The sequence below is a fragment of the Scleropages formosus genome, chromosome 2 (assembly GCF_900964775.1).
Source record: "Scleropages formosus chromosome 2, fSclFor1.1, whole genome shotgun sequence".
Taxonomy (NCBI): domain Eukaryota; kingdom Metazoa; phylum Chordata; class Actinopteri; order Osteoglossiformes; family Osteoglossidae; genus Scleropages; species Scleropages formosus.
The window spans coordinates 3384188-3407753 of record NC_041807.1 but is presented as its reverse complement, the minus strand read 5'-3'; the positions used below and the strand labels follow the sequence as shown (position 1 = coordinate 3407753).

The window sequence follows — 23566 nt, the reverse complement described above, 5'->3', positions numbered from 1 at the left end:
GTCCTGCTTGGGGTGCCTTGCGGTGGACTAGCGCCTTGTCCAGAGTGTGCTCCCTGCACCCTGTGTTGCTGGGTTAGGCTCTGTCAACCATGACCCTACTCAGGCCAAGTAGTGGTTGATGATGGTTGGATCTAAGTGGTAAAGACAGAGGCTCCACAAAACCCTTAACAACAAATGAATTAAGTGAAGAAAAGGCTGTCTTCTACACCAAAAAAATGCAGTGCATGACCGTGACTTCTTACTTAACAAAAGGACAGCCAGTGGCATATTAGTTAGAACTGCTGCCTTTAGACCCAAAGGTTATGGGTTTGAATCTCCTCTCTACCTGTAGTACCCTTGAACTAGGTACTCAAAATTGCTATAGTAAAATGGCAAAACTGTGTAACTAGAAAAATAACTGCAGGAAGATTAACTATATATAAGTTGATTTGGAGATAATTGTTAGTTAAATGGAAAAAAAAGGTTTCCATGTATTTCATTACTAGTCGTGGTGGATTGAGAAGGTTGTTCATTTCATTGTTTTGCTGTGTGAACTGCATAAAAAATAAATTTAAAATAAATGATAAAGAAAGAAAAATTGCCATGGTCACGACACGTAAAGCAGGGATATAGCTGTTAATGTGAGAAACAACTATAAGCAGCTATACGCCTAAAAATGGTAAAGCAAAAGAACCACATGCAGTGTTTTTATCCACTGCAAAATCAGGAAACTGATTAAACTAAAGGCGCATAAGCGAGCAGGACCTTCCCTCGAAGACCGAATGTTATTTAGGTGGCCAAATTTTAAAAGATGCATCAAATGTCGCATTTCTCCACATCTTTTGATATTAAACAGGTTTTTATTTTTTAAAAAAAGAGGACGCCTATTTATAGTCCATATTGACACACAATATGCTACTGTAGACAAGGGGTAGCAGCCTGTTCGCGACCTCGGTTGTCATTTACAGTCAGGCATAGCTTTGGCCACCTCTATGACTCCGAGGTCCTTAGGACCCAGAATACTCCCCTTTCAACCACTGTTACATGACGACATATTTCATTCACGTTTTATTACATATTGAACAGCAAGGGCTTCTGTGGATCCAGCGACTGTCACTGAAGACAGTATGGACAGCACGGTTAGTCTACCGGATCAACCTACCAGAAGCACTACTGGTGAGCTTTTACACTTCGCAGATAATATATTTTGTGTTCGTAGCTAGATAAATACTGTAACTGAATTATAAATGCCATGGGGTGGTGGTCATGTCACCTTCATGTTCAACAATGTAAAAATTTGAGGTATTTAACCAACATCTTTACTCAGGGCGACTTGCCATGGCATGTTAAAATAATCAGCTTTGCAAGTGCAATGACATACGTTTAGCAACAGTTTCCTCCAAGCTATTTTTATTTTATTGACAAAATGTTGCACCCACTGACAGTACAGCTGGTAATTTTACTCACTGGAGCAATTAGATAAATGTATCTTGCTCAAGGGTACTACTACTGGAGGTAGGATTGGAACCTCCAGCCTCTGGGTCCAAAAAGGCAGCAGCTCTAACCACTACCAGGTATTTACACTGTAACTTAATGTTGATTGATTGATTGATTGATGGATGGATGACCGACCCCGACTTACGATGGGCCCCGATGGGTTACGTTCCGCAAAACCCATCGTAACTCGAAAATGCATTTGATACACCTTACCTACCGAATATCATCGCTTCTCATCCTTTAAGATGGTCAATGGTCGGTTGAGATGTGGTCAATTTTGAAACTCCAAGTTCACGTGCGACGGTCATTACGGGCTCGTCGCCTTCACGCTGGGCAATTATCTTGAGTTCCTCCTCACGATGAGTAATTGCCTTCCTCTTCTTCTTCCTACCAGTAACAGGAGACGCAGATAGGCGTTTCTGTGACATTATGGATGCAGAAAACACAACGCAGATACGGGGGGGGGCTGTCTAGTGACCGCATGACAGACTGGGAGATGCGGATCGCTGCCGCTGCCCAGCATATCGCTTGCCTGAGAAAAAAAAAAAAAAAAGAATATTCGAAGTACGGTTCCTACTGAATGTCTGTCGCCAGCTCACCATCGTAAAGTCGAAAAATCGAAAGTCGAGGAGAATCTGTGTTATTACGCTACCCAGTTATATTCTCAGTGCATCCATTCAGCATAGGTTGTTTGATCGCGGCTACTGTATCGGGAGTGAGATTCAAACCAGCAACCTTCAGATTGCAAGGAAACAGGCCTAACCAGGACACTGCCTTCTGCCCTGATTATGTGCGGCGTGCTGAATGACGCTGTTGACCTGCTGTGTCCTGACAGTGACCTTAGTGGAGTCCAGCAGCAATCCCAGCGGCGTGCAGCTGGTGAGCACCTATCAGACCCACCGAGCTGGGGACCCCATGGACCTCGTCATGTTGGCGCAGCAAGTGCAGAAGGTACCGTGAAGCCTTTCAAGAGTGCATGTCTTAAATATAAATCAGTACCACTTTCTCAGCAAGTTTTTTTTTTTTCCTGATGACAGAATTATTTTTATCGAATCAGGTTTTGTGGTCTTAAACACGGTTCTTGAATATTAAATGTTTCCTATAATATCTTTTAATATCTAGTTGAGTCTTTAAGTTGGGAACCGAGTCCTGGAAGTAATTGCAAAACACAGGCTGCTAAAAAAAAAAAAATTCTGTAAGTATGTAAATGGATTTGGTTTCGCAGGGAGACGAATTTGTCAGAGCCAATGCTTGTAACAAGTTGACTGTTATAGCAGACCAGATCAGATATCTGCAGGAGCAAGCAAGAAAGGTAAGAAAGTGGTGTTGCAGCCAAATTGAATGTTTTTCATTTATAACATTTGAGGCATAATCATAATACGTGATCATGATGACACTTTTTTTACTCTAGGTTTTGGAAGATGCAAAAAACGATGCTGATCTGCACCACGCAGCTTGCAATGTGGTCAAAAAACCTGGGAACATATATTATTTATACCTCCGTGAATCTGGACAACGCTACTTCTCCATACTGTCTCCCAAGGTATGTCAATAACCATTTCTCCAGTGCAGGGTCACGGTTATCTGGAACCTATCCCTAAAGCACAGGGTCCTAAGCTAAGCAGGGAACAGCCTGGGTGGGATTCTAGTGAATCGTAGAATAGCTCCACACACCAGAAATGATGAATAACATCACACACACATTTTCTGAACCGCTTGTCCCAGACGGGGTCGCGGGGAACCGGAGCCTATCCGGCAACTCAGGGCGTAAGGCCGGAGGGGGAGGGGACACACCCAGGACGGGACGCCGATCCGTCGCAAGGCACCCCATTTATTATGTATTATATGAAGACATAATGTGTGTTTAAAAAAATACTTTGCATCACAGATATGGCACGGAATTAAGAAAAATGTTGCGGACTTAGGTTATGAGAAAATGCATGTGTAGTAATTGTGACAACAAGCATTATTCGTCCTGATTTCTCCAACTCTAAAGTCTCCAGCTGAAGGGCACAATATGCTCCAGTTCTCAAAGTAACATGCTTGAGAGCGGAAGGGGTATATACTCAATATTTTAATTATATGCTACAAATCTATTTGTGATGCGGTTTTTGCTTAATATACACACACACACATTGTCTGAAACCGCTTGTCCTAAGTGGGGTCACAGCAAACCGGAGCCTAACCCGGCAACACAGGGCGCAAGGGACACACCCTGGATGGGACGCCAGTCTGTCGCAAAGCACCCCAAGTGGGACTCGAACCCCAGACCCACCAGAGAGCAGGACCCGGTCAAGCCTGCTGTGCCACCATGCTCTCTTATTGCTTAATAGTGTAATATTTTTTCTATGTTGAGGAATGGGGTTCCAGCTGCCCACACAAGTTCCTTGGTGGATATAAGCTGCAGTACGACATGTCATGGACACCTTTGGATGAGGTGGAGAAAAGAGACTCTGAAATTCACATTATGGAAAAGCTGTTGAACCAGCAAACTGCCCTCCCTCCTCCAACTGAACCCAACTTTGAGGGCCTCCTCAAATAAACTCAGGACTGGGAAACTTGTAAGCTTGTGCCATTCACCCATAAATGTCTTACATAACCATTGTGGCCTTGGGGATGCAAAGTTTTTTAATGATATTTAGCAAGATGTTTTTTACACATGTCAAGATTTATTTTCCTCCTGTGACTGTGAATGGTAATTTAACTATTACAGATGTTTTGAACCAAAGTCTTGTGTGATAAAGAGACGGTTCAGAAGTACACTAAAATGTATTTTAATTGCAGTTTAATATGTGTCGAATATAAAATGTGGGAAATTGGTTTCATAGACCAGTGTGTGTTCAAACTAGGCAGGTCAAGATTTAATACATACAGAATATCTGGTTTTGGAGAGCCCCATGTTTTATAATTTGTGTTTATTGAATAAATTTATTTAATAATGTTCATTGAAAGCATTAAGCTCCTTATTTTGACACCAATGAGTCTTTTTTTTTTTAAGTTGTGTTATTGCTAATTGAAAATAAATGTACAAGAATTTTTTGCATTGAATTTATTTGTTTCCCTTGAGGTTTGTAAAAACTTTTAAAAAAAAAAAAAGTAAAGTTGAAAGTATAAATCTTGTTTAGAATTAAATGATTTTACGTGTGCAGACAAATAGCATTTACATAAGTACAATGTACTTAGCAATTCAAATTTTAATATCAGAATACATTACAAAATGTTACAAGAGTTCTACGTGATTCATGTACAAAACTATACTGTTAGTTACACCTATTCAAACCGATGTAGCAAAACGGTAATAATCCAGGAGCAAACACACTGCGTGCACAGACTCAGACTAGGCGATTTCAAATCAAGGGTTTGAACTAACGAGGAAATCAACTCAAAAGCTGTTTATGCATTAAAATGTAATAAAAATTCATTATCCTGCATGGTCAGTAATGTTCCTTGACAACTACTTGTATCTAATACCATTTTTAATTGATCACATTGACTAGGCCTCAGCTTCTTGGTGTCTGAGGTGCAACACTTTTAAGGTAAGTATTGATGAAAGGCAAAAAATCCCAGTTGTCAGTGGCGATTCTCACTTGAACAGCATCTTCTGCATTTGCAATGGTGAGCAAGACATGAAACTGGGGTGGGAGGAAGAACATGACCTTGTAAGACTGTTTCTCAGGCTCCTGGGAGATAAGATAGGCACTAAAGTTTGACTCAATAAGAGCAGGGAGTTCCTGATTTCCAATTTCAAAACAAAACAAACTAGTGGCTGACTGGCCAGGCTCTTCTTCACACATGGAGCTCCAAAGATGGTCAAAGAGCTTTTCTCTTTTCTCCTGAGACCAGCCCACTGGAACAGGCAAGGGCAGGAATACATCTGAGAAGCACACTGGTATATCTTCCAGCTGAGTATGCCAGGAAAGTCCGTCGTCCGTGGTAAACATGGCACTGGCACAAAGAGTGGAGGGGTACGGCTGCCGTGGTTGCAGAGTGACACGTACTACGGGGGGCTTTCTGTTCCTGAACAAACATGGAACGCTGATGTCACTCACTTGTTCATAATTGGAGTCTGTCAGGTCAAAGTGCAAGCAGATGCTGAAGAGCTTGTCGAACGTAACATCTACATCACCTGCATACGTTAGGTGGTATTCCAAGATCACCTTAGAGGAAAATCCTGGACTTGAAAACTGCTTGCGATAAAATGTCAGCACATCCTCACCTTCGTGGCCCTCTGAGTCAGTCTGCTGTGAAACTCTGTGCACGTTGGTATTGTGGACCTTCGTGAGTTTTAGCACCGTACCTGTGGTTTCTTGTACAGTCAAGCAGTTGGATAGCCCTTCACTCTCTGCCATGAGAGAGGACAGGGACCGTACCTTGGTCTGTTCCACATTTGGTCCCTTTGTAAGGACCCCAGAGAGCTTTTCTCGAGATAGGTTGGTCAGCAACGTGTAATAGAATCTTGCGTGGTCTTGAATGTCCACATCGTTGTAGTGCTGCATTATGTACTGCAGAAGGTCAGCCAGCTCAGTGAACACCCGATGCAAGCTGGGATGCTGAAGAAGGTTTCGACAAACGACGAGAACCACACTTCCCATCTTCCAGTCCCCAGTTGTGCACAGGCTGGTATTAATAAGAACACTGAGCAGAAAACACAAAGTTTTCCCCTGTGAAACCTGGCTTTCCTGAGACACCCGGCCCAGGATTTTAAGATGCCACCCCAGATTCTGAATATTCATTTGGACTAGGGGCAATTCCACAATTAATTTCTGTAAAGCTTGCAGTAACCGGATTGACCATTTTGGATCTTCCAAATGCTCCTGAATCCGATCAATGAGATTGATCACGTTTGGTGCAAGGTAACAGTGCTTTGAATAAAGCTCACTGATGCTTTTTGTCAAGTCATCTGTGAATTTTTCATTGTGGTAAAAATAAGTGAGAAATGTGAAAACTGATTTAAAATATGTAACTGTCATCTCTCTTGTGCCATGATTTTCTACAATTCTATGCAGAGCCATTAGATGACTGAACAAATAGCCGACTCCTTTGTCATCGTTCTCATCTGCTTCCAAGTACACCAAGCTGAGGAGACTCAGTCGGCAAAGCATGGTCCTGCTGTCATTAAAGACCGTGGGAAGCAGGGAGGCGGCCAGATGAGGCGTTACAAGCACTGGCAGGCTTTCCTCTCCATTACTGGAGATGGGTCGATTCTCTGGGAAATGGAGAATGCAGTCCATGTAGAAGAGCTTCTGCTGGACACTCAGAAGTGGATGCTGAGCCATACTCACAAGACGTTTAATGAAGAAATTCTCATCCTCAGTAGTGAACAGGCTGTCCGTGAAGGTGCTTTTCATTAGCAGCGTGGCATGCAGCAGTGTGATCTCCACAGTTCCAATGAGACGCACAAGCTGAGACTTGAAAATGGCTGGGGAGAGGGCTTGGACCATGGCCACCACTTCAATAAGTTCTCGCAGCAGGGTAGCCTGGGAAAGAGGCGTCAGAAGGTAGGACTCCTCCAGCAGCAAAGAGACTATTGACTTTAGCTCTTTATTGTCGGTGCTTGTCTGCACCACTGAGATCTGTCCGGTAGAGCTCACTGGGTATGGAGGCAAGGGGGTTTCTACAGCTTTCCATGCAAACCCCTCATTCCCAGCCAAAACCCTCTTCAAGTCATCATCAGCTCCTCCTTTTTGCAAAGACAGGAGGCGAATAGCGTTCTTAAGTGCCAATGTATAGAGTAGAGAGTACGCTTGGTGGAGCGGCGTAGTCTCCTGTTGCTTTAAAAGGTAAAGAGCCTCAAGCTTTTGAGAGAGCAACCCTGGGTAACAAGTCTCGATTTCCCGCAGGCAGTCGCAGGCAGTCAGCCTGAGATAGTAGAACTGCTGCCCATTTTTGTGATCGTTGGTGTCTTGGATGGTCTGATACAAGAGGTCTAAAAAACCTACAGCCACCTCCACCTCGCTACTCACACAGGATGTGCACACCAGGACGCTGGTAATCGCCACCAACAGCTGGCACCTGAGCTGGAGGGACTTGTGAGGGACCTGGCAGAAGATGGCCAGGAGCTCCACGGCCGTTTCCTCGCCCACGGCGGGGAACGGGCACAGGATGGTTGGGTGCTCCAAAAAAGGGGTCAAAAGGAGGACCTGCAACAAGATAAGCTCGTGATGTCAACAGCAACAAGAACATGCCATGAAAATCGGAAGAAATGACCATCAGTGATCATTGGAGTCTCGAATTCATCGAGTTATGAACTGACAACTCGATAAATCACGCGAATCGTGAAACCAGTCAAGTAAATGAGCTAGTGAGGGACTCAGAGAGAGCCATGATCATCCCAGATGGATGGCTCTCCCAGTACCTTGGTGCTCTCGCTGATCCTGTCATCCCGCAGCTCGTGCAGCACTTGGTCCAGGAAGCTGTCGGCTGTGGTGCCGGACAGGAACTGACTCGGGCTGCTCGTGAAGCTCGAGATTCTGCGGGGCCACGAGCTCGCGTTCGTGCTCGCCATTGCAAGGAAACGTGAACGCGCACCAGTCTCGGCCGATGGTTATACTCACATATATTATTAATTGTAGTAAGTAAACACTGACTGACTGTCACTGTGCTGGGAAGTCACGTGGACTGAGCGACGATGGAAAAACTGTCAAGGTGTCCGTTACGCGGCCAGGTTCTGAAAACGGTTCTTTAAATTCATCCGATGAATCATCGCAGGACTTCACTTATATATTATGTGTCGAGGCAGTCGGTATTTTACGAACACGGGCGGCCCTTTTTCGTGTTTCTTCCGCTTCCATTCTCCATTGGCAGGGTCCGAGACGAACGGTGCGTCATGTGATCATTTTCGCGTCACGTGACAAAGTACTTTCTGTAGACACTTCCGGTAAACGTGCTTACGCTGTGTATCACAATAAAAGTCGCCGGGATATTAGGTTAAAGTCTACTGCAGCTCGATTATCGAGTGAGTAAAGCTGGACACCCACCACCTCCTGGCAGATCAAGAGAAAGCAGCTTGCTATCGCGTAAAAAAAGAAATATGTAGGTCAAAATGTAAATTAGTTCAAGTCATCATAATCTCTGCCCTTACTTTGCCTGTTTCCACAACTAATGGAACTCGACAAAACGGAATACGCCGTTGTTTATCTTACTGATGACAAGCCTTTTATATGTAGTGTCTGATGAGAACCTTTATGATTCCAGTCGCTTTGTATCCATATTCACTATCTATTCTATTATGTTTTGTCTCTAAAGCTATAGCCACTGAAAATAATTTTATCTTTCGAGCTGGTTCCGAAAATTAACATCAAGTCAAAATCGGTTTCATTATGTTGTTATTTTGTTTCTTTGTTGTTAAACAAAGCAAGCGAAAGAGATAGTGGGGGGAAAAAATGACATTAACCGTTGTAACGCTCTGTTTTAAAGTCTTGCTCTCTGGTTAATTCACGCCCATATAAGACGTTCATGACGTTACGTCCTGCGTGCCCCTGTAACTTGGTGTCGGAAACCCCGAGCTGGAAGCTGCCAACGCCCGGCGCAGAGACGCAAACAGAAAGGATAAGGTAAGGACAAAAAAAATAATTCGATTTTACAGTATTAACTGTTTCTGCAGAGTACAGGAATTTTTCTTTTACTGTAATGGAATTATCAGCATTAGGCGAAGGGAGAGAGATACGCTTGTTTGTTGCGAAATGAGGCGGTTTGCGAGTGACACAGTTACGCTGATCAAAGGAAAACGTCTGCCGAGGTATTGCTTAGCCGAAGCGAAGGGTATGTTTAGCTCAATAATGTAGGCATTTTTTTCCAGTCGCGGGAGACTTATTAATAAAATGATTTTTAAAACGCGTCGTTAAATCCTATGTGGCTGGGAGGTTCGCCTGAAGCCGGGTGGTGGTCTTTGTGAGCTTTATATTTCAGCTCGTTGAGCCGCGTAGCTCGGCGGTGGTCTTCAGAGTGCCGCGGCGGCTTTCCGCACTAGCGCGTGCGTGCGCGCGCGCGCTCTGTCTACTCGGTGGCTGGCTCGTTCTTTTGGTTCGGGCCCTTTTCCCCCCCACCCCCCACTTTGCACTAACACCGTGCGATCTGGGGCTCTTCAGCTCGGACCCTGACCCGTTTCCTGTCATAACAGCGCGGTGTCGCTGTAGGGCAGCGCAGTTCAGCCAGTTACCGAGTCGACGGTTAGGAGATGGAGTCTTTTTCTCGCCACTCTGTTCAACAGACTGTTTGGCCTCAGAGCGGAAGGGACTCGGCGGGGGATCACCGCTCATTCCCCTCGAGGCCCTCCCGAGTTCCTGGACGGTTTTTTAAATTATTTTTTTTGCCCAGCCTGTCTCTCGCCGGTGTTTCCTTTTTATAATATTCCCGTGATTGGGGGGGGGTTAACAATCCATTACACTTTCTGTGCCCGCGCTTGTGTGTCCATAGGATGGTGCTTAGTACATGATTCGGTACTGTGACCGTATAATCCTGTGAGGAAGGTTCGAGACAATTGTACTGTACTGAGAGTGTGACTTGATCGCAAGGGTCTTGTGGAGCCGCCATCTTAGCTGAACTGATGCTGTCATTCCAGACCTGCTCTTCGTGGCTTCTCTGAAACTTGTGTTTTGCACTCAGGGGGACGTGGATAACAGGCAGTGTAGGAGTAGGTAAGGGTGGGTAGAACAGTTGATTTGGTGCTCACTGTCTTTAAATCCCTACTCTTTTAGTAGCCTTGATGGAGACCTACTGGTGGTGTGTGTAACTGGTAAAACATTGCAGAGCTGATTAGCTAACATTTTCTGAGCCCTTTCTCCATACTGACAATCATTTTAAAAAGCATGATTATTGGGTAGCACTGATGCTGTAACCTGGATGACATTGTGGTCAGAGCTGTTGCCTTTGGACCCTGAAGGTTGTAGGTTTGAGTCCCACGTCCAGCTGTTGTACCCTTGAGCAGGGAACTACCCAGCTGTGTAAAGAGCTACAAAATTGTTAGTAGCTTAACATAGTTGCTGTTGCTGTTCTTTGATGCTGCAAAGCATCAATGAAATTAATAAATGTAAATGTCAGTCTGTACCTCATTTAAATCATGAGTTTTGTGTGTGCATGTGTGCAGATGTATCTTGGCTTAATATCATAACTTCCTGTTCTTTGACTGATTTGTGGTTATCCCTCTCCAGTGTTACAAAAACAGTTTTTTGCTAATTTTTATCAATGCTGTTTTCAACTTGACTGACATTTGTGTCACTGGAATATCACATCAGTGTTCAAAGATCTGTCCTCCAATTATTGTTCATTTTTGCACTGTGAGCACTACGCTGAATGCCGATGATAGTTTAAGTATACGATACTTCTCTGGACATAATTGGATAAGAGTATCTTTCACTCCCCCTCCAAGCAAGCAAGCAAACTGAGGTCATGGCCTTTAGCTGTACATTTGAGTTCTGCCTAAAAACTGATTATTTTGACATTCTGCTCTGAATGTTAGATTGATGTAATTTTTGCCATATTTTGTGGTCTTTTGCAGTGCTTTGAAATATGAAGTTATTTGTACTGTATTACTGATTTGTATATGGGCACTTCAGTAACTGCATGTGGTATGAAGCTGAACAACTAGCTTCAGGGTCTTCATTGCAGAAGAATCCCTTTTACTTCTGAAATACATTGCTTTGTGGATGGTAACTTTTTTTTAAAAAAAAAATTCAATTAAATTCACTCTCCCACCTCCCCTTATGTGGGGTGTGATTTCAGCAGCATTTGCCATAAACTTTTTTTCTTAAAATATTGTGTTTTTTGAAAGATCCTTTTAGGTGTTGGCTTCTTATCGCAGAGTTGTACATATGTAAACTGGGTTTTGGCTTTCAAGGGACTGAAACTTCTGGTTGCATCCATGTGACTTGTTGGCAGTTTACAACTGTTATGTGAATTATGAATGTTCAGATCATGGTTCTGTTGTGTTGACTTCATATGGACACACCTCCAGCTCTTTTAGTTGTTGTAATAGGATGCAGCCCTATCCTGGGTGTTCCATTTCCAGCTAGAAGCAAATTTTTCATCTTCAGAAGGTAAACTACAACCAAAGCCTCCTGTTTGCTGATTTGAGGAATGATGCTGTTATAAGGCATTAATTCTGAGGTACATGTAGATTAATATTGTGCTTTTTGAGCTGAATCCACAATTTCTTTGGAATAACTATGTCTTGTCACTGTTCTAGATTATCCAGTGTGTTCCAGCAAATGGTTTAAAACCTGTTTTTCTCCAGTTAACTATAAAGTATTTCTTCCTTTCAATGGGAACATCCAAATACTTGAATTTGCAATACTTTTGTAGTTACATTTTTTAAATCAAGGGCTTCTGTTTTGATATTAATGAATGTATATGCTGTCTTTCTTTTTGCTAGATCAAGTTAATTTCACTGTCTTTAAGATGTAAAAATGAGTTCAAATTATTTTGAAAACAGGAGATCTGATAAAATACACCTTTTACTAGTGCAGAAACATGGGGTTGATGTGTACAAACAGAATGCATTTAAGCTTTTTATTTCTCCCTTGTGTTAGTATTTAAGATATATTAGTGCATTTCTTTAGTCAGCAGTTTGACTATGTTGGGTGTGTGATTTCAGGCTTCGTGCACTGTGGAAATACTGTGTTTAGCGGTCAGTGTCTTTGAAGGTAATTTATCACCAAGAAGTGTGGTTTTTTTTTAGTTGCTGTCACTGTTTAATTTCATTGGTTAACATTAATACAAGATTTATACCAGAATCTTTTTCTTGTGCTAGCAGGTAAGTTTTAAACATGTTGTTTCCTATGAGTGCTAATTGGCACATGATTGACTCATATGTTGAGTTGGATACTTTTATTGGTATTTCCCAGTTACCGATGAAAAGCTTAAACTGTGCTGTTGACTGGAGAGGCCATAATTACGGTCCCAAAGAATGTAGATAGTAGGAAATGAGATGCATTTCACTGCATCCCAGCTCAGCTGTGTAGTTGATTTGATGCTCTCTGTGTATTTCTCCACTGTTTTGTGTAGTGTTGTCTAGACTGCATGGCAGAAATTTAATTTGTCTTTTTCTTTAAGCAGAATATTTGTGGTAAGGTTATCAAATCCATCTTCAACCAAGCAGCCATTGTCTGACTAGCATGCTAGTAAGAAGATAAACTACCCAAACTTTAGGAACTGCAGCTATAGTTGTTCTGAGGAGGGACTGGAGGAGGCACGCTAATGTGCATAAAATTCAGCGAAGCAATGAGGTCAGCCGGGCTTCCGCAGGCCACTGGTCTGTGGAAAGAAGCAGGCGGATGCTGCGCTATTTGCACTCTTCTCCCCTCCACCCATCCCCCCCACGACTGCTGCAGAGCTCTGCAGAGGCATAGTCAGCAGAGCTGTTGGTGGAGGCCTCCATGCACAAAACCTTTGCAAACAGATTGACTCTACATCTTGATACCACAGAAGGGTGGCATTACTGTGTATGTAGAAGCTGGCAGCCATAAAACCCTTTCGGCTGTAGTGAATTTGGGTGTGTGTGGCATGGGGGCAGCTAAATAAGTGACCTTATTGTTTCACTTAAGGTGGCAGTGAAGTGCAGTTTCTGGGCAAGAGTTTTAGGTACTGTTTTTTTTTAATTATTTTTGGTGCTGTCATCTTTAAGCAGTGGTACATCTTTATGATAATGGTGCCTGGGATTTCATGTATTTAGTTCTTCAATCCATACTATGGTGGAAGCCCGAGTATCTTGCTGACTAGGCTAATCTGTGTGACAAAACATTACATTTAAGGTGCTAAGATTCAGTTTTTGCTTAATGTAATTTTGCTTATCTTGCATTATATGTCTAACTTTGCATGAGAAGCTTGAATAAAATGTTTGAGGTTTTAAGTCAGGTTATGGCAATACTGCTGAGGGTTTCTCCAGTTCTTCTGAAGAGTCTGGTTTGACTTTTTTGGCATCTTGGTCTCTACTTGATTTGTTGTTTGAAGATGGATCAGATTGTAGGAATGAGATTTTCCTCTAGGGAGTCTTCCATTAATTTTTTTTTTCTTCAGTATAAGTAATGTTAGCATTTCAGGTAAATTTGTAGCTTTGCAGGAAGCTGTTGTGTAGGAGATACATGGGCTCTGTGAACTGTAATGTTCCAAATCACTATTAAGTTCCATATTTGTCACTTCAGGTGATGCTGAAAGTGATGGTGCTTTGTATTGTCAAACTTGACTACTGCATTACATGTCTTGCCATTGCTGCGATACTGATGCATATTGACAGGTAGCATAAAAGTTACCAAGTATTGGTGCAAGTACACAGTGGCTGTTACTTGCCGCTTCCTATATGGTAACAGGATATTGCTACTGCTGTTTTTATAGCCATGGTTCTCTACAGGTGTCTGAATACATTTCAGGATATAAATGTCCTTCTTTCAGATTATATTTGGCAACATGATGATTTTGCCCTGATGCTTAACTTTGAGAAATCCGGGCCTGTAATGCTTTGTAATCAGCCAGCTATGCCAGACATTTTAACCTTGCGGTTCAGAAGAATACTTCTGTAGGAGTACAATGAAAAGCAAACGAGCTGTGAAAGAATGTTGTTCTACATTCATATGCCAAGCTCCACGTTGGCATTGCTGTTTCTTAAAACCTGCAAGCTTCATTCTTTTAAAAACAAATGAAAGAATTATGCCAAGGACATCCTGCCTTAATTGAATATGTGGGTGTGTTGGCAACATTTGTGAGGGGGGATTGCTTTGTGAGTTAGAAAAACCTGACCATTTCAATTTCCTTTCGAAATGCCAGGTTATTGTGATTACCTTGAGTTTGTAGGGAGGCTTGTACTCCTCCGCTGTTGTCCCACTGTCAGTTTACTTTTTTGTGTATCTTTGTGAGGTAGTTTTGCTTATTTAGCATATACATGTATATTTTTCAGATGTTGTAGAGATGCCTTGTTTCCCTTGATAAAAGCTATAATCCACTAATTTCCTATAAAATTACATGAATCTGGGCGAGCCCTATAGTTTTGCCTGAATCCAGTGATAAGGGAACATTTCCTTCTATCATTTTGTGTGGCCATCTAGCAAGTTCTCTGTTCTAGGAAGGTGATGCTATAGAGGTGTAGGCCAGCTGGAGCTCAGCAAAGTTGGTTCTCTCCCAAAAGTGCCCACGTTTCAGTGTCGCCCCTTTAATGACTAATAGAGGGGAAAGTACATAGTTGCTTTTCTGCCCTGTGTGGTTTATCTGCCAAGTTCTGACCTTATTGTGGAAATGATATAAAATGATTAAAGTAGGCAGATGCAAAAACTTGATTGTTGCTCTGTAACCTTGCAGTAAACACTTCTGCAGAGGTAGCAGTTTGGCTTGATGGTGCAGAGTCCTTCGGTGAGACTGCCATCTAGAATATTGAAGTTTAATATGTGCTCCCCCCCCCCCCCCCAGTCTGCCAGTTTGAAGATAATTGCCTTTGTGCAGCTGTGTCTTTCTAAAACATCTTGTCTTATGTGTGCCATAAGACATGGTGTTGTGAATTGTGGTGAAGTTAAATCTTGTGGTCTCAATTTCCAAAATGGAAAGCAATTTTTGCCAAAAATGTTGCTGAATAGCTGCTTTTTTGAATTAGGGAGACATTATTTTACAAGTAGCATGTAATTCTTTAGTTGCCCCATGTTTGCTCATTCCAGAATGCAAATGTGCTGAGCTATTGCCACAAAAAAATGCTTTTCTGATATGTTTTTTTTGTACCTATAATTTGTTCTTTCAGACCTTGAATGAGAGTAGAGGACCCTGACAGAGTACAGCTATGCAGACAATTAAATGTGTTGTTGTGGGCGATGGTGCTGTGGGAAAAACCTGTCTGTTAATTTCATACACAACCAACAAATTCCCCTCGGAGTATGTACCCACGGTAAGTGAAGATATCCTGCGTGAGCTTTCTTTTAATAATAATAAAACTTTAGCAGTATACTACACATCTTCTAATTACTAATGTGCATTTCAGCCCTTTTAGGACGTTTCTTAAATTTTCAGCACATATCTTTTGTATAAAGTCATACGATGTTTTTTGCATGTGTACCATTTGGTGATCTGAGGGTTTCCACACTGTAGTTAAAAATTACCTTTATTGCTTTCTGTCAGAATCTTCCAAAAATTTTAGTGTTGATGCATTGATCACCTTTGGTCTCTGGAGCCCTTGTAGGGCATTACTGAACACCTCTCCGTGACAAAAAAAATTTTAGCAGTTCAAAATATCAGGGCATTGAGTTTAAGCTTTTGATCCCTTAAATGGGGGGGGTGAAAAAAAAATCCAGTACTCTGAAAATATGAGGTACAACTAATGCAGCTGAGTATTAACTGAATGTTTTTTTTTTTCCTCATTAGGTCTTCGATAATTATGCAGTAACGGTTATGATTGGAGGTGAACCCTACACTCTAGGACTATTTGATACTGCAGGTACTGTAGGCATAGGTGCTCATATTGCCTTGCTTGTGCTGTACATGGCTAGTGTTACTGTTTGAACCATTAGTATTTTTTAAAGCATGAATGCATGCATATGTGTTGAAGTATACACATATTTGAAAGAATCGAAACATTCTTGCAGAAGTCTCTTTAGCCTAATGTGATAGAAATTATTTTTTTTTTAAATGTTCATTATCCTCATTCCTGACATTTATGTGTGGTTTTACTTCCCCTTGTGGTCAGGGATGGAAAAGGGGGTCTGTTATCCTGGGTTTTTGCCACTGGGTGTTTGTCTAGAGTGCTGGGCAGGCCCCTGCCTTCTCTGTCACAGCAGGTCCACTGTTGTGGTGCTCTGTAGTTTCCTGTTCTCCTCTGATTTGAATGGAAAATGTATACAGTATTTTGTTATCAGGTAGTTGTCTGTTAGTAACAGGCTTGTTTTTTTGTTTCCCAGGTCAGGAAGACTATGATAGGTTACGACCACTGAGCTACCCTCAGACAGATGTCTTTTTAGTCTGTTTCTCTGTTGTTTCACCGTCATCATTTGAAAACGTTAAAGAAAAGGTGAGTCTCTTGTTTTTGGAACACGTCCCTTGACCAGAGCTAACTTATTTCTATTGCCGAAGTCAAAAATGACTTGCTTTCTTCCCTGCAGTGGGTACCAGAAATAACTCACCACTGTCCAAAGACTCCTTTCCTGCTGGTTGGGACCCAGATTGACTTGAGAGATGATCCCTCCACAATTGAGAAACTTGCCAAGAACAAACAGAAACCCATCACCCCAGAGACAGCAGAGAAGCTTGCCCGAGATCTGAAGGCAGTCAAATATGTTGAGTGCTCTGCACTGACACAGGTAAGGGGGGAATATAATCTGGCAATATTTCTCACCGTTATGCATTTTAAAAAAAATTAGGTTGAGTGGCTCTTGAAAAAGCAGAAAGCATCAGCAGCCTTTAAAAGTAGTTGACACAGAATTTATCATGCGGTCATTTAAGTCTTTAATGTTTTAATGCTGATGGGGAACAAAGTGACATGCAAAAAAAAACATGAAAACTCCAGCTAAAATGTAGTTTTAAAACAGTTTTTGATCAGACTGCCCCGGTGACCTTGTACTAAAACTTTTTTTTTTCCCCCCCCCCTTGTTTAAAGTAGCAAAAATTTATTTGAAGTAGGAAGTGGTGTTACCTGAGGGGCAAATACAATTTTATGTTGGAACTATAGTTGGCTTTTTAACCGTCACATTCCAAAACTAAAAGTATCATGGAGCAACCTATTGGTTAAATCAGTTGACATGTTCCTGGAAATATCCTTATAAAGGTATACTGGAGAAAGCTAGACTCTTTAATCTATGAATACAAAGGGATTGTAATAATGGTACTACATAACTACACTGTACTATAACTTGTGTTCTACTTCCTTTAGTTTTCAATGAACTGTCTTTCATTTGACAAGTTATTTTAAGAGGAAACTCAAAGTATAAATCAAAATCCAAAGAATGACAGCAAAGTTATAGGCAAAGTACAACTCCAAGAACCTGCTTGCCACTATACTATTTACATGGCTAAAGTCCTACCCGATTGCCCCAAGACTCACCATACTCAAAATAAGTGTAACACAACTGCTCTGAAGCACAATAAAGGACAAAAAAAAATCTGAGCATCTGTGTGAATGTGGGTATTAAATCTTTTTCCCTGTGAATTCTGGTCATATTTTTATTTATTATTGGGTAACAACTGAAGGTAAGTACCTTCTGCTTTCCATCAAAACTAAGTGGATGATGCTTAAGTGTATAGAGATATGCTGTAACAAGAAAGTGGGGGCAGTAACTTTCCCTATTCACTGAGAGACACAGGCTTTAATCTTTGTTCGGCCCGTACACCAAATTTTCCATTTGTGTTCTTTCCAAGCTGTTTCGGTTGGAGCGGAGCTGGTCATACTGTAAAACTTGCTGCAGTTGAATGACTGGCCTTTGTCTGGGTTTAGTGTGGAATTGTTCTTTGTAAGTGGATTTTTTAAAAAAAAAAAAAAAAAATTCTTTGCCCTGTCTGACTGAATGTTGAGGGCCCCCTCCCGATTTGAAGTACTTTGGATGAGTGTTTTGACTATAATCCATTATTAAAAGTTCTACAATAGCTAGATACTCCAGAGGTAACATTTAATATTATCCAAAATTGTTTAATTGCCTTGAAGGCTGAATGTAATTTCACTTTACCATGAAAATGGTTTTAAATTTGTCTGCATAATCTTTTAGTAGACTAACAGATGGTTCCTTGTGCTGTTGTGGCCTGAACTAACTTGTACTGATGCAGGCCTTTCGATGACGCAACCTGTGCAGTCCTGGTGGTGTAATGGCGATCTGTATGTGAATGTGTCTGTGCAGATAATACTCACTCACTCACTGCAGTCATAATTGACATCCATATCCAGGCAGGTCAGAGCATCTGTTTAAGCTACCCTCCATTGTATAGCCAGTGCCTACTTGCATTACACAATTTCTTTCTGTATTGAGTATCCCTCCACATCAGGTGTTAAAGCAGATCATTGTAGAAAATGCTTCTCATTGAAAGTTGTGTAATGAAATCTTGATTTCATGTCCAGTCCTACCCAAAAAGTTTTTGTAAAATATGATTGACCAAGGAAATGTGTGGAAAACATTCAAAACATTTTGTCATTTCACTTTAGGCTTCCTTGATTTTTTTTAAAATGGCTAATGTAGTACTAACTTTTGAAGTGTTCACTTTAAATGAAGTTTATGACTTTGTAGGATACCTCTATACTTACATGCTTCATTATCTAATTAAGTCTGTCTTGAAGTTTAAGTGCAGTGTCAAATTGTGTGTGTTCTTCCTTTTTGTTATGTATCTGGATTGCCTGATAGGTGCTAACTGCTGTATAATAGCTGTTAATAATGTTCTTTAGGGACTTGATCTCTGGAATTCAAACTGTGAATGTCCAGGTTAATTTTTTTTTCCCTGTGGCCATTTACAAAATCACAATTTTCCTCTGTTGTATGGGCTTGTTTTCAATTAATGTTCCTTGCTAGGCCAGAGTTTCCTAGAAAACTTTATTGCATTGTGTAGTATTAATGCTGACGTTCTGGTGCTTTACTCATTTGTCATTCTATACTTGGCCTACTCGGCATTAACTTGTCCTCTCAACCTGGAACCAAATTTGGCAAGCTTTTTCTGTAGCTACACAACTTTGTTACTTTTACACCACCCCCATATACTTGAAGCTTTTCATCCTTTTTTTTTTTTTAAGGATTCCACTTCCATAGAATGTACTCCTATTATAACCTTTAAATATTGGCTAAAATGGAAAACTTAGCTAAACATGCATCTTGTACTTGGATTTGGGATATTGGTGGACTGGGGCGGGGGAGGGTTGTTACCAATTCCATTTTAAGTTGTTACCAACAAGCCACAGCAACTTTCCCACATTTTTCCTCACAGAATTTCATTTTTTAAAAAAAACTTCTTTATATGATGCATGACCAGTCCAACCCAACCCAGTGAAACTGAATAGTTCATATTGAGGGACTTGATGTTTCTACAGTTCCTCAATTCAAGTAATGATTGCAAACCCTAGTTGAAATGTAGCTAATATCACTGTAATCTATCAATGCCTCTTGCAGCAAATGTACATTAGGAAATTAAACCCTGCTCTTCTGGGGTTCTGTAGAAATCATCCTGTCTTCTGTACATTTGGTGTTGAGGCCCCTCTTCCTCTTGCAGTTCCCCATGGTCTAGTTGAACTTCCTTCCTCTTTTTCAAGTAAAGCTTCTGTTTTAACAAAGCCAGCGCCTTCACTGTGGTCCTTGCACTGCCATTTTCCACATCGGCCTTCGTTGAAGCCCAGCTTGTCCTTAATTGCTGTTTGTCCTTTGCACTTCATTGCCTGCTTTCTAACTTGTTTACTCTGACTGCTAACCTTGGTGCTGTTCTCTCCTCTGTCTTTGTAGAGAGGTCTGAAGAATGTATTTGATGAAGCTATCCTAGCTGCCCTTGAGCCTCCAGAAACTCAGCGAAAACGGAAGTGCTGTATATTCTAAAGTCTGTCCCCCCCCCCTCCATCCCACCTCTCCCATGAACATCCAACCTTCCAAATCTGCTGCTTCCTTTGCAGTCCCTCCTTGGAAAAAGCTCAAGTTACTAATCTGGCACCTCTTAGTCTTTGAATCCAGTTTCATACCTTTGAAACATTCTTGTTTCTTTTATTCTTTTGAATTTCCTTCTTGGTCTAGTTTGAAGGTGTTTCGCCATGTTTTTGGCATTGCTTTATTAAGGATGCCAGCTTGTATTTACCCTTGGGTAATGCCTTCTCTACACTGGCACCTTCATGGTCTTTGTTATATAAAGGTTTTTGAATTGTAGTCCCTGATTATTTTTAATTGTGAAGAAATTTATCAGCTCAGTGGTTAAAGCTTTTTTGAGTTCAATTATTTATTGTGAAGTAAGACTAATTTTAAGGTTTTCATTCCTTCTGTCATTGTATTTTTTGTACTAATGAATCAAAGAATATTAAATCTAAACGTGGAAGTCTGTGGCTTTATTGGGCCAGTGGAAGTGTCCATATATCTTGCAAAGAACTCAGTTTCTTGTTCACTTGTGAAATGAATAAAGGATCCTAAATTGGCACCATTTTCCTGTCTTTCTACAATAAATATGAAAAGTTTAATCAGTCTTTGGTCTACACAGGACCTGTGTTAAAACTGCCTTTAACTGGCTTTCTGTTCAGACCTGAATGTCTTGGTACGCTTACTTTAAAGTCAGTAAGACATGGGACATTTTTACAGTTTATTTACAGTGAGACCTTTTATTGTCATTACTGGTGTTTCTTTGTTCTTGCATCTGTGTGTATCCTATCTTCTGACAAGGGACAATACTAGTTCAGCCAGCCTGTGACCATAGCACTAGGGGCTTTTTATTCCCCCCCTTCCTCCCCCCCTCCCCACTGTAATCTCCGGCTTTGTACAGAACGCCTATTGTCCAGAGCACTGGCTCACTCCCCTGTTAGCCATCACCTGACAGGAGTTAAGTCTCCTCACTAAGCAGTTCTTCAGTGAAGAGTGAGGCAGCACACTGGGGCTAATGGTTGTTCCGTCGGCCCAGGGTTGCGAAGCCCTGATTCAAGGCAAGTGTTCAGGGAAAATTCCGGAATGTCTCGAGTCACCTGGTCAGCTTTCAGACCCGTATGTGTTCATTGTGTTTTGTCTGTTGCGCATTTCGGTTTCGCACGGTTTTTCCATTCTTGAAGTTTAGGATCTGGTTTAGTTCTGACCTCTTTCCTCTCCTTCACCCCCTCCCCCTGTGTGTTAAACCAGGACCGAACATCTCTGGGCCTGTGTTCTCTGCACCTTCACCCCCCACTTTCTTGTTCACTTTCATTTGCAAATTTGCTCCCTGTCAGATTTCATTTTGCATGTTTTGTCCCTTGAGCAAGTTTTGTATCATGGGTTTCTTGATCTTTTGTAAAGTACATTTTGGGAAAGGTGAAATGCATTGAAAGATGTTTTGAATTTTTTTGTATGTGTCTTAAGGTATCTTGAGCAGTGCCTCTGAAATTGCCTGTCCACACGTGCACCATAAGTGTACTCTTAAAAGCATTGTATTGGAGTATTTTACTCCAAAGCCATTTTGCTGAATTCTTTGCTTGTCCTAATTAGTCCACTAAATGATTTATATTTTCCCAGATTTTTTTTTTTTCTGAAGATGCTCTTGTGCCTCTGACTTTTGCAGGTTGTAATGTTCTGATACATTTCCCTCTCTCTTCCTGTTCTTTTTGCAGAAAGGCCTGAAGAATGTGTTCGATGAGGCCATACTGGCAGCTCTGGAGCCCCCAGAGCCCAAGAAGAAGCGCAAATGTGTGCTGCTATGAGTGGCCTCCCTCCATCCCTCTCCCTTTTCCCTGTCTTTTGCCCTCTCCTCTCCCTTGCTCTGCTAAGGCTGCTCGTCAACTTTGTACTTAAAAGCAATGTATTCAAAAAAGAATTTTACTCTGCAATAAAGATTCAAAGAAATGGCCCGGCATTACACCACAGTGGACAAAAGAATGAAAGAGTAACTAATTATACTTTTTTAAAATGTGTTCCAATAAATGTAATGCTGTAGGCCTCTCTGGTTTGGTTGAAATGATTATAAAAAAAAAAAAAAAAAAATACTGGGTTTTGAGGTTCTGAGATTCAAGTTACCCTGTCTTTATTTGTTGAAGGATTTGGTTGATTTGAGTGCCACTTTGGGATATTCAGCAACAGATGCTTGTAGGGCAACTTAATGTGAAAACACAGGTGGTAGTTCAGTCCATATTTCCAAATTTCAGTGACTTAATTGCTCTAAAATAGATTTGGGGTGCTGGCTCTAGGTTTGTCCAGAATCTGAGTGCTTATTTGACTTGCATATTTAAATGGTTGTCATTCAGACTCTGTGATGACAGTTGTGCGCGTGTGTGTGTGTGTGTGTCCCTCCAACCCCCATTTTTGCAATGAGTCAGCTAAACATGTAACACCCAGCCCCCGGTCCATTATAGAGCTCAGACACATTAACCAGATAATTTAAAGGGCAGGTTTGTGATTGGTGTTTGAAGTGCTACAGAAGATTCACTTGGATTCTAGGCCCCAGCAAATGGGGAAGGTTAACAGTGTTAGCAGAACAAGTGGTGCCAGGGACCAAGAATCATTTAACCAGAACTTGTCATAATGCATGTAAGCAAGTATCTGGTTCCTCTGGTTAGGTTAACAGAATTAATAATGTAATTTGTTGTTGTAGATTGCCAGTGTTATGCATTTTTACCAAAACCTCTTTTCTTGTTCTCATTTTATTAAAGGAGACTTTCACACTTTTCAATGTAGGGGCTGGATTATACCAAAGCTTTGACCTACCTGCTGACCTTTTTTTTTTTTTTTTTTTTTTTTTTTTTAAAGAAAATATGACCCCATGTCAGTAGTGGGTTCATCTCCCCCCCCCACTTCATAAACAGCTTATTGTCACAGGCCTTTTAATGGTATGCTCTGTGGATCAAACATTTGGTTTAATTCCAGCCTAATTTCATATAACCTTTTGGTGTAAAACCAAATGCTTTGTTTGTCTGTTCTTTGTATATGCATTCTTTAAAAAAAAAAAAAAATATTAAACGTATACCTTAATTGCCTTTATTACTTCTTAAATCAGTTCTTTTTAGTAACTTACGTGCTTATTGAGGCTGACCGTACCATAAAATTGCCGACGGACACACAAAAAGTAACACATTTCTGTGAAATTCCCCCCCTTGGGTAAAAAGCCTCACAGCCGTATGAAATAAAAATCCGTAGGCAATCCTATTGATCACTGGCCCCAAGTTTTTACGGTGGGTGAGCAGAATTGTCACACAAATACTTTGAAATTTTTGAATCGCTGCGTGTTTGTTAGTGTAGGACTGTGTGTGTATTACTTTCCCAAAAAAGTCTTCTCATTATCAGAAGCCTGTGCTTGATTGTACTGCCATCTGACGGCTTGGCATGCAGCAGAAGAGGCACTCCGGCCATGAGGTTTTTTTTTTTCTCTATAGTGTTGCAGCTTTTTTTGTTGCTTTTCATTGCATTTCAATGCCTCAGCGTTACAAGAAGTTGCTTAATGTTGCATGTCTAATGCAAAGCAAATAACGTGCACCATGAAATATGAGCAACTTTTTTTGCTCCTGTTTCTG

At 41.3% G+C, this 23566-nt stretch overlaps 3 protein-coding genes across 4 annotated transcripts; 2 read left to right on the top strand and 1 right to left on the bottom strand.

The window, feature by feature from the left end:
* Nucleotides 1–1022: 1022 nt before the first annotated feature.
* c2h1orf50 (chromosome 2 C1orf50 homolog) lies at nucleotides 1023–4448 on the top strand. The gene is made up of 5 exons (XM_018758567.2): nucleotides 1023–1155; nucleotides 2312–2427; nucleotides 2702–2788; nucleotides 2888–3019; nucleotides 3833–4448. The coding sequence occupies exons 1-5, from the start codon at nucleotides 1107–1109 to the stop codon at nucleotides 4016–4018; spliced, it is 570 nt and encodes a 189-aa protein (XP_018614083.1). The 5' UTR covers nucleotides 1023–1106; the 3' UTR covers nucleotides 4019–4448.
* A 160-nt stretch (nucleotides 4449–4608) lies between these two features.
* Nucleotides 4609–8312, bottom strand: ap5b1 (adaptor related protein complex 5 subunit beta 1). The gene is made up of 2 exons (XM_018758555.2): nucleotides 7832–8312; nucleotides 4609–7616 (listed from the first exon to the last, which is right to left on the bottom strand). The coding sequence occupies exons 1-2, from the start codon at nucleotides 7979–7981 to the stop codon at nucleotides 4977–4979; spliced, it is 2790 nt and encodes a 929-aa protein (XP_018614071.2). The 5' UTR covers nucleotides 7982–8312; the 3' UTR covers nucleotides 4609–4976.
* Nucleotides 8313–8933: 621 nt separating this feature from the next.
* Nucleotides 8934–22792, top strand: cdc42 (cell division cycle 42). 2 transcript variants are annotated; one of them, XM_018758626.2, is made up of 6 exons: nucleotides 8934–9029; nucleotides 15191–15334; nucleotides 15808–15880; nucleotides 16341–16450; nucleotides 16542–16739; nucleotides 21674–22792. In XM_018758626.2, exons 2-6 carry the CDS (start codon nucleotides 15230–15232, stop codon nucleotides 21761–21763), a joined length of 576 nt encoding a protein of 191 aa, XP_018614142.1. In that variant the 5' UTR covers nucleotides 8934–9029; nucleotides 15191–15229; the 3' UTR covers nucleotides 21764–22792. The 2 variants fall into 2 exon arrangements, with proteins under 2 accessions (XP_018614142.1, XP_018614143.1); XM_018758627.2 differs by lacking the exon at nucleotides 21674–22792 and adding an exon at nucleotides 19848–20523.
* The last annotated feature ends 774 nt before the right edge of the window (nucleotides 22793–23566 follow it).

Excerpts from the sequence above, each read along its gene's own strand:
- cdc42 (XM_018758626.2), top strand. The coding sequence starts at position 15,230 with ATGCAGACAATTAAATGTGTTGTTGTGGGCGATGGTGCTGTGGGAAAA. Across the intron at positions 15,335-15,807 it reads CCTCGGAGTATGTACCCACG|GTCTTCGATAATTATGCAGT; the intron begins GTAAGTGAAGAT and ends TTTCCTCATTAG. Across the intron at positions 16,740-21,673 it reads AGTGCTCTGCACTGACACAG|AAAGGCCTGAAGAATGTGTT; the intron begins GTAAGGGGGGAA and ends TTCTTTTTGCAG.
- ap5b1 (XM_018758555.2), bottom strand. The coding sequence starts at position 7,981 with ATGGCGAGCACGAACGCGAGCTCGTGGCCCCGCAGAATCTCGAGCTTC. Across the intron at positions 7,617-7,831 it reads GGATCAGCGAGAGCACCAAG|GTCCTCCTTTTGACCCCTTT; the intron begins GTACTGGGAGAG and ends ATCTTGTTGCAG.
- c2h1orf50 (XM_018758567.2), top strand. The coding sequence starts at position 1,107 with ATGGACAGCACGGTTAGTCTACCGGATCAACCTACCAGAAGCACTACT. Across the intron at positions 2,789-2,887 it reads TGCAGGAGCAAGCAAGAAAG|GTTTTGGAAGATGCAAAAAA; the intron begins GTAAGAAAGTGG and ends TTTTTACTCTAG. Across the intron at positions 3,020-3,832 it reads TCTCCATACTGTCTCCCAAG|GAATGGGGTTCCAGCTGCCC; the intron begins GTATGTCAATAA and ends TTCTATGTTGAG.